At 50.7% G+C, this 9,862-nt stretch overlaps 1 protein-coding gene across 1 annotated transcript; it reads right to left on the bottom strand.

Annotated features, from left to right (window-relative positions):
* Nucleotides 1-663: 663 nt before the first annotated feature.
* On the bottom strand, nucleotides 664-6,095 carry LOC130108030 (EMILIN-3-like). Its single transcript, XM_056274865.1, has 4 exons — nucleotides 5,956-6,095; nucleotides 5,637-5,756; nucleotides 4,226-4,719; nucleotides 664-2,624 (listed from the first exon to the last, which is right to left on the bottom strand). Exons 1-4 carry the CDS (start codon nucleotides 6,093-6,095, stop codon nucleotides 664-666), a joined length of 2,715 nt encoding a protein of 904 aa, XP_056130840.1.
* Between the last annotated feature and the right edge of the window lie 3,767 nt (nucleotides 6,096-9,862).

Consider the following 9,862-nt stretch of genomic DNA (forward strand, 5'->3'; position numbering starts at 1 on the left):
CTGCGATACATGTGGGGTTTAGCCAGGGGGATGTAGCGTGTGGGAGGATCACGCTATTCCCCTCCAGTTCCCCCTCCCCCCTGAACTGGCGCCCCAACTGACCAGAAGAGGCGCTAGTGCAGCAACCAGGACACATACCCACATCCGGCTTCCCACCTGCAGACACAGCCAATTGTGTCTGTAGGGACGTCCGACCAAGCCGGAGGTAAGACGGGGATTCGAACTGGCGACCCCCGTGTTGGTAGGCAGCAGAATAGACCGCCACGTTACCCGGTTGCCCCCTCGGTGACATATTATTGATCAGAAGAGACTTCAGTGTTAAATCTATTCTGGCTTTTCAATGCAGAGGCCAAATTGTTCAAAAACAATTGGAAAACACTAGCGTGGATGGAAAACTTGTGATCAGCTTTTGCCATGAAAAATGTTTTCGGATTTCTCCAGATTAGTTTGGACGTGGTCTAAATTCAGGAGTTTAATCAGACTCAGTGTCTCCCCGGTGAGGCAGACGGGAGGGCTAAAAAAGCTCAAGTGTGTAAGAACAAATATGGGCATGAGGCGATTTCACGAGTAACGTCTAAGATTTAGTGGACCTCTGCCACACAGGATTGATATGTACCATGTGTGAGTTTATTCTTTTTCTATTGTCCAACTAAACTGAACTAGTTAAATCAAAGTAAATGTGTCTCCTCTTCTTGGTTCCGGCTCCACCTCCAGACTGTTCTGGGTGGGCTCCACTTTTGAGGTGCAGTTTCTGAGTCCGTCTTTGAGGTCCAACAGCTGCTGAGCGTGGTTGTAGAGTGTACCGTTGATTTGAGAGAGGAGCCCATCCGATTGTCTCTCCAGCTCCTCCCTTATTCTCTCCAGGTCCTCCGCTATGTGAGTCAAATCTTTGCACTGGTCCTCGACAGTGGCCATGCGACCTCCCACCTCAATGACCTCTTTCTGGATCCCGAGGGCCGTACTTCTGCAGCCCTGCACCTCCCCGGCGAGCCGCCTCTTCATCTCCTGCAGCTCAGCCTTCAGGCGGGTCAGTCTGCGCTCGCCAGCCCCCAACATGGAAGCCTGACGTCCCACCAGCTGGACCACACCCTTCATCTGTTGTGCCAGCCGCTCCTCTCGCTCCAGCCAGGTGTTGTTGGCTTCACCCATCTGGTGGACCACAGCTCCAACGGAGTTCCGGAGGCCTTTCAGTGTGCGATTGATGGAGCGCACATTGAACTTGAGAATAGTGAGTTCACCCTGGATGGAGGAGTCCTCCCCTTCTCCGTCCTGCTGGTCTCGGAAGGACGGATGGCGCAGGAGGTTCTGCAGCGTGGCGTTGAGGCTCTCAAGACGCTCCAGCTGCAAGTTGAGCATCTGTTTCATGCTCTCCTCCTCTGACGGGTTAACACTTGATGCCGCGGCATCGCCCTGGATGGCAGGCGGAGTGGAAGGGGAGGAACACGAAGAGGAGCAGAGGACCTCCAGGTTGCTCAGGTGTTTCTGTACTCTGTCCACATCCATCTCCAGCCTCTTCCTGAGGGACTCCAGCTCGGTCTCCAGAGTGGGCACAGCATGGCCCTCCAGCAGGGCGGGGGCTGTGGCATTACCCAGCTCTTCTACGGCTGCTAGCAGACAGTCCTCCAGAGCCTTTAGCTTTCCTTCTACTGTTGCTTCCAGGCTGTACGCCATCTCGTGTCCGACCGAAACACCACTCATACCCGGCGTCTCATCACCTTTCACCTTCCCAGTCAGGTTGAGCTTGGCCTCCACGTAACCTAGCCGCCCCTCCAAGATGCCCTGGATGTGATCCGTGTGTCCTCCCAGCGCCACCTGAAGGTGTCTCTGGGACTGGTTGAGTCCTGCCATGGACTGCTCCAGCAGCTGCACCCTCTCCGTCAGACCGGCTGTTTGACTGCAGCAGCTCTCCGTTGTGGTCAAACCTTGGATCTGTGCCTGGAGGGCTCCCAGCTCTCTCCTCAGGTCGACGGCGCTGCCTTCGATGGCCTGCTCCATCTGCTCCTGCTGCTCGGCCTGCTCCCTCCGGCACTGGCGACGCACCTCACTGGCTTTCTCTTCACAGTGTACCTCCACGCTCTCCACCCGCTTCTCAAACCCACTCAGAATCTCCGCCTGAGTACCGCTCAGTTTGGTGTCCACCAACTTCTCCATGGCCCTCTGGGTGTCTCCCATCGGGGACCCCGCCATGCCCGATTGTGTGCCTGTCACACCCGACAGTGTCTTCAGGGCTCCATCGTGACCCATCACAGTTGCTCGGAGCTCCTGTAGCTCGGCCGTCTTGGCTTGCAACTCGGCTCTTAGCTCCTCCAGCCTTCCACTGAGCTCCCCCAGGTTGGGGAGCACATGTCCTCCGTCAAGGCCCTCTGCCTCAGGGCCTCCTCCGGGGATGTCGCCAAAGCCGATAGCGGAGTGACTGGAGGCCAGCGCTGGTGCAGCGATGGGGTTGGGGGCGGCGGAGAGAAGTGTAGAAAGCATCCTGTTGGCATCCTCTCTCAGTGAGGCTCGCAGACTGTCCTCCAGTCCATTCACGGTCCCCCGCAGGTTCTCCAGGCCCTCGCTCAGACGCCTTACATCATCCTCCATTCGATCCAGACGCTCCGCTGTCTCATCGTCTGCCATCCGGCCTTAAACAGACAGAGGAGGAAGGATCAGCTGGTTATCCTGGTGCATACAAACAACACCACTTTGTTGTCATTTGCTTTATGCAAACTAGAATTTCAAATTTGTTTGAAATTATTTATTTTTATGCCCTAATATAAAAAGTAAAATAAATAAGTGTGAGGGAATAGGTTAAAGGTATAGTTCTTCGTACAAATGTAAGCAAAAGGGTCGCCTCACTACCAAAATACAAAACACAGGATTGGAAGCTGCTATCACTCCCAAAGTGATTGACAGGTCTCTTAAATACAAGGACTAACACCAACCAACATCTTAAATGTGAGTTTCTAGTGTTTTCTGCTGCTGTAAAAGGTTTGTTTACGTGCTAATGGTTGTATAGATTGAGATAAAACAGGCCTATATTTTCTATTATGATCAGATGAGAAAGATCTACTACTACTACTTTTGGCTGCTCCCGTTTGGGGGCGCCACAGCGGATCATCCGTCTCCATCTCTTCCTGTCCTCTGCATCTTCCTCTGTCACACCAGCCCCCTGCATGTCCTCCCTCACCACATCCATAAACCTCCTCTTTGGCCTCCCTCTTCTCCTCTTCCTTGGCAGCTCCATATTCAGCATCCTTCTCCCAGTATACCCAGCATCTCTCCCCCACACAAGTCCAAACCATCTCAATCTTGTCTCTCTTGCTTTGTCTCCAAACCGCCCAACCTGAGCTGTCCCTCTAATATACTCCTTCCTAATCCTGTCCTTCTTCATCACTCCCAATGAAAATCTCATCATCTTCATCTCTGCCACCTCCAGCTCCACCTCCTGTCTTTTCATCAGCGCCACTGTCTCCAAACCATATAACATAGCTGGTCTCACAACCATCTTGTAAACCTTCCCTTTAACTCTTGCTGGTACCCTTCTGTCACACATCACTCCTGACACCCTTCTCCACCCACTCCACCCTGCCAGCACTCTCTTCTTCACCTCTCTTCTGCACTCCCCGTTACTTTGGACAGTTGACCCCAAATATTTAAACTCATTATAACCTGTATATATAAACCAAATATATTTTTGCTATGCATATACGTATGTACTTATTTAGTGTCTTATGAATGGTTGTTATAAATCTGTTACTGCGAGTCAATTTTATCTCACGTCTGTACGATCATGAAGAGGAGTCCTTCCTTAGCTGCTGTTCCTGAAGTTTCCTCCACTTTTTTTCTGTGGAGTTTTTCCATGCCTGAATTAGAGGCTGGGGCGTGTGGTACACTACAGCAGGTAGTTGTGATCGTAAAGCCGCCTGTGATTTAGGGCTACACAAGTAAATCTGATATGGTATCACATTTTTAATGTGAAGTTGGATTGCTGTTGCATGAAAATCTTGTGAGAAAAATGATTTTCACAGGAGCTATAACATGTACTAGATGTGGTACGGCCGTGCCGTCATTCAACAATATTGTTAACATCAATCAGTCGGTCAGACTTTGTTTGTATAGCACTAACAGATAAAGTAACGAGGGGTTTAACCTGACGGGTTTGATGAGCAGTATTTTCATACGTGGATTCATGACAATTGAAATGCATTTTTTTGCCCCTTACTGAATAAGTTTCCCATCTCACCTTCAATCTCTTCACCTCCAGAAGGGGGAGTCGTCTCCTCTTGGATCTGTTCTTCAATCTCATGTTCATGTCGATGTTCTGGGTCATGTTCATGCTCTGCTTCTGGTTCTAGTTCTGAGTGATGTGGATCCTTGTGGTCGGGCTGTGGCTGGGGCTCATAGGGCTCATAGGAGGTCTCGGGGTATGAGGCAGGTATCAGGGGCCTGAAGTGATGCGTGGGGTAGGTGTTCAGACTGCTGCCGGGTCCTTTGGGTGGACTCCACGTGTTTGCTTTGCCGCCAGCATAAACGGCTGGACCCTTGAACAGCGGACCTTTCAGCTGCAGGCCCTTGAACTGTTGGCCCTTGAAAGGAGGCATCATTTTCACAGGGTGCTGATAAGCTGGAGGTCCGTCCATACACCCATAACCGGAGTATCCTGGGCAGCAGCGCCACTCCAGCTCTGTAACAGTTTTGTGCGCTGCTTTGTAGACGGGTTTGTACATCAGACGATACCTGGAGGATCGAATCAACATGAGCAACTGTGGTGTGTTCCGTTAACAGTAAAGTACAGTTGTTGTGTTTTTGCACAGTAGTTTGCAGGGGCATCTTCTTGGTGGTGACTATGATGATATCAAGATGTCTAATGTGCTAAGATTAAGATGGCTTTTAAGACTACATATCTATGTTGGGGTAAGTAACGCGTTACAGCACTGCATTACTTTTAGCAGTAACGAAGTAATGTAACTTGTTTATAACAGGATTTGGGTCTTCACGTAGGCGGGGCGAAGCAGGTTTTTTAGCTAGCCCTACACAAACGCGAATGCCCCTATCGGGTGATGACGTTCCAGCCAGCGGCGACCAACGACGTCACCGAAGTCACACAATTGGTCAGCCACGCAGCTGTTACGTTGCCGGTAAACACGGAAGTGGGAGTTTCCCTGTCGGCCCGCGAATCAGAGCAGCGGTTGGTACGCTAGCAAACGTAACGTGTTGCTGCTCATGGGTACTACTTAAACACCCCGAAAAAAGTTCACAATCATCAGCGCAAATAGCCACAAGCTATTAAAGTGAGGATTATTAGCATTAGTTAATATAAGCAGTTAATATGAGCTGTTTCAGGGCTACAGCTTCATCAGGCTTTACAACATCGCCCCCCCCCACTGGATTTGTAATGAACTGTAATAAACTTGGTCTACTTCCCACTATGAAACATTACCCTCTTCCATTTTATAAGGCCTAGTCATACTTCTGCGGTTGTTTTGGTGAAAGTAACGCAAAAGTAGTGTATTCAGTAACACATTACACACACAGCAATATTGTAAAGTAACATTACTTTTAAATACATGTAACTAGTAATATGTAATGCATTACATTTTGAAAGTAACTTGCCCAACACTGATAATAGGTATTGTGCATAGCGGATGACTTACAGGAGCGTTGGACACTTCTGCCCCCAGGGGCACTTGTTGTATTCTGCCTTTACATAGGGGGCGACCCCATCCTGCATGGTGAAGGACACCATCTTTTCAACCACATAGGCACAGTGGTTCCTTCCAGAGAGGTGAAGAAAAAAAGAGATGTGATTTATGTTTTACCTCACTTTGAAAGATAAAAACTGGCAAAAAGGCGAGAGGTGTTATGGCGATGATTTACACAAGTGTTTGTGTATATGTGTGTGTGTGTGTGTGTGTGCAGGCAAGAGCTAGTGACAGGGAGAGAGTTTGGGAAAGTAATAAACGGAGGTCTCACTTGTGTCTGCTGGTGGGTTTCCCCGGGTCGTGGTGTTGACCGGAGCCGGTCTTGTGCAGGTTGTACTGGAACGGTCTGTAGAGCTTGGCTTCAGCCAAAAACATAAAAAACATCATAACAGCAAGGCGACTTGGAGCCATCGCAAAAAGCACGGTGGTATGTCCACGTGTTAAAAGTAGAAGGTGCAGGGAAAAGGAGACTTCAAATGGGGAAAAAAAGAAGGAAGATGGCTGTGTTGCGAGAGCAGAAATGTATACAAACGCTGTTTTTGCTAACAGAAAATATCAAAATCAAATATTCTAAATAATCAAATCCATCTGCTTGGTGTGAAAGTGGTTGAAATATCCCATCTCTGGCAGAACTGGAAGTCCCGGTGAGGAAGATCAGGTTGTGCAGCAGCGCTCGCCACCTTTGGAAAGACTGTTGAGTAATGAAAACAAAGTGCCGCCCAGTGAATGCGGATCCTGTGGGGTTTCGGGTGTGGTGGACTCCGTCACAGGGCCAACGGTCCACTATGAGTTCACGGGGACTGCTGACGCCCCAAATAAGGTCCAAGCCAGCACCCATCTGCATATCTCCTCCCATTCAGCCCTCCTCAAAGTAACACCAGTGTGAGACTGGTGGGGAGGGTGAGGTCCGGGGGCGAGCTGGGATGGGGTGGGGGTCTTCACCGTCCCTGTTAGTGTTACACCCTCATCAATACCACAGCAATACCCTGCTATGAATACAGTAAGGCTGATGACTGCCTCTCCTGCATGTGTTTTTCCCATGGTGTTACGTTCTAGGGCCGTAACGCCACGGTGACGTCACGGCAAAAAACAGACAGGAAACGGAAAACTCCTCTGGAGCGTCGTCGTGTACTAACAACAGTACTGCCAGTCCAAAAATACACACTTTTCCAGTATAGCCGTGTGACAGCAGGGGCTAATGAAGTTCTGCTATGTGTAATCCACTGGGGTCGTGCTTAGGTAGAATCCATAAGTCGTCATTATCTGTCCTTTCTATTACAAGCGTCACACATTTTCATCCTGCAGCTTCAGATGTGGACAGGGTACTGAAAGTTCCTACCCGGGTAAAAGTACTGCCACTTTAGGGATCTTTTCCTTGAGTACAGGTAAAAGTATTGATTAAGGAGACGACTCGCGTAAGATTGGATGAGTTTCTTAGTGGGGTAATACTTGAGTAATTACTTCGTGAGTTACTTTTGTTCTTTGTGAACGGCACCTGTAGCTCTAAAGTATGGAAATGTTAAGCTGACGTGGCCCAAATCGCTGGAAACGACCCGGACAAACACGCCGTATGAACAAACCACGTTTATTTTGGCCGTGTAAATCTCCAAAACCACTAACAGTTAAGACTTATTCACAGAAATTCTCCGTTAAGCCACTGGTAGGGTTGAAGTCCATTATTGCAATAAATATAGCGAACTAAAACACTTTTATTATAAACCAACTTGAAATTAAAGTAAGAGTGCTATGATATTATTATACGCAAAAAAGTACCATTACAGGGGAATATTGTACTCAAGTGCTGTAACCACAGTGGTTGTAATCCATTACGTTCCGCTTGTGTGCGACTTGCTGTGTGAGGAAGTGTTTTATATTCACATTCATCTCCATAAGAATCATAAGACACAAACGCTGCATTAAACTTCTTTCTTAAAAAGTCTGTTATCGGTGGCACGAATTCACGTTTGCAGCAGCCTCGCCCAGTACCGGTGTGGGAAGATGGCGGCGCCAACTTAGATTTGCGGCGGCCTCACCCAGTACCGCCCGTGCAGTGTCTTTGTCCACGTCTAAGTTTGTGTCTTCGTTTGATGGCTGGGAGAGCTTGGTCTGCTGCGTCCTGTGGGCTCAGGGACCACGGCCCCGCCTGGAGCTGAGCCCGAGGAGGAAACACCTAGGGCGGTCTGACAGGACGCGGAAGCGGGGCAGGCTAAGCTAACTGTTAGCTCATAGAACGTCAGTTCCGACAACACCGAGGACAGTCTGGCGGCGGCCTCACCAGCCAGGACTGTGTTTTTAGTGTTGTTGTGTGGCGTGCCGGGAGGTGTGTCGAAGGTGTCTGGCTGTGAGAGCTGGTGTTGGATCAACTGGGAGAGCTTGGTCTGCGTCCGGCGGGCCCAGGGACCACGGCCCTGCCTGGACCTGAGCCCGAGGAGGAAACACCGAGGGTGGTCTGACAGGACGCGGAAGCGGGGCAGGCTAAGCTAACTGTTAGCTCATAGAACGTCAGTTCCGACAACACCGAGGACAGTCTGGCGGCGGCCTCGCCAGCCAGGACTGTGTTTTTGGTGTTGTTGTGTGGCGTGCCGGGAGGTGTGTTGAAGGTGCCTGGCTGTGAGAGCTGGTGTTGGATCAGCTGGGAGAGCTTGGTCTGCGTCCGGTGGGCCCAGGGACCACGGCCCTACCTGGAGCTGAGCCCGAGGAGGAAACACCGAGGGCGGTCTGACAGGATGCGGAAGCGGGGCAGGCTAAGCTAACTGTTAGCTCATAGAACGTCAGTTCCGACAACACCGAGGACAGTCTGGCGGCGGCCTCGCCAGCCAGGACTGTGTTTTTGGTGTTGTTGTGTGGCGTGCTGGGAGGTGTGTCAAAGGTGCCTGGCTGTGAGAGCTGGTGTTGGATCAGCTGGGAGAGCTTGGTCTGCGTCCGGTGGGCCCAGGGACCACGGCCCTGCCTGGAGCTGAGCCCGAGGAGGAAACACCGAGGGCGGTCTGACAGGACGCGGAAGCGGGGCAGGCTAAGCTAACTGCTAGCCCACGCAGACCGGCAGTTCCCACACTCATCCTGCGTTGGTTCTCTTGGACAGTGATTCTTTTGCAGTTTGATATGTGTTCTTGTAGTTTTTGGATGTGTGTTTTTGTCATTGTGTTGCACTGCTGTGGGCTGGGTGAAGCAGTATTTCGTTTGGACAAAGTGTTCCCGATCCCTGTTCCTGATTATTGCATCCGCGGTAACTTTGGCAGCCGCTCTCCCGCTTCCATTCCCGTCGCCTTCCAGCGTTTCAACCTCGAACCGTCCCGTTGGTACCAGGGCCTTGCAGAGGGCGGACGCCGTGGCGTTGTCTTTCTCTGTTAGAGCTGGGCCGCGCAAAAGGGGGTAGTCGGTACCGAGTTACACGTCGTGTCAATAACACGTCAGCATGCTGCACATTTTCCCCGTGTCAGAAAGAAATCGGCAGTAATCCAGAACACCGCTGTGGTTTCAGGGGCCCTGGGCTGGTGTCTCCTCGGCTGGTGCCGTTTCCGCCGCACATCTTGCGGCGTCGCCCTTCACACAGCCCTTCTGCAAACCTCACAGCAAACCACCAGGAGTGGAAACAAATGAAAAGCAAACACTCTGTGTTGAACAGAGCCTCCGAGTGCTCGGACCAATAAACCAGTTCACTGGCTAAACAGCAGCGGTCTGTACACAACCAGAGCCCCCACACACCGGCGTGCCGCTGTTTGTCTGGCGAGGCCCCGTCCTTTAAAAAGAGGATGAAACCCATTAAAACTCCCTTTTCCCGTTAGTGGAATGATAATTACGGTAATTATTCGGAGGACGAACACAACTTTCTGATCGACAACTTTTCAGTCTTTTTGTTCCTAAATGGAAGAGAGAAAAAAAGGCTGCCTGTATTTCTCTCCCCTCGCTTTCTTTTCGCGCCGTGACCTTGGCGTTGAGCGTCGGAAGTGGTTTCGGTTTCCGTTTTGAGGGAAAGCGTGGCTTCCTAACGGACCCTGCACCACGCACCGCTTACCGTCCGTTTATTACCGGACTACCTTTCAGTCTCTCGAGTCCTTTTTTGTGGCGTTGTGGCTTCGCCACTCTGAACTTGTGCTCGTTTCCTCAGCAGTGTTAGCAAGGATGACCGTTTATCCCAGAGGACCCCCCCCCCCCCCGCCCCCCCAAAAAAAAGATTT

This window comes from Lampris incognitus, chromosome 2 (assembly GCF_029633865.1).
Source record: "Lampris incognitus isolate fLamInc1 chromosome 2, fLamInc1.hap2, whole genome shotgun sequence".
Lineage (NCBI taxonomy): Eukaryota > Metazoa > Chordata > Actinopteri > Lampriformes > Lampridae > Lampris > Lampris incognitus.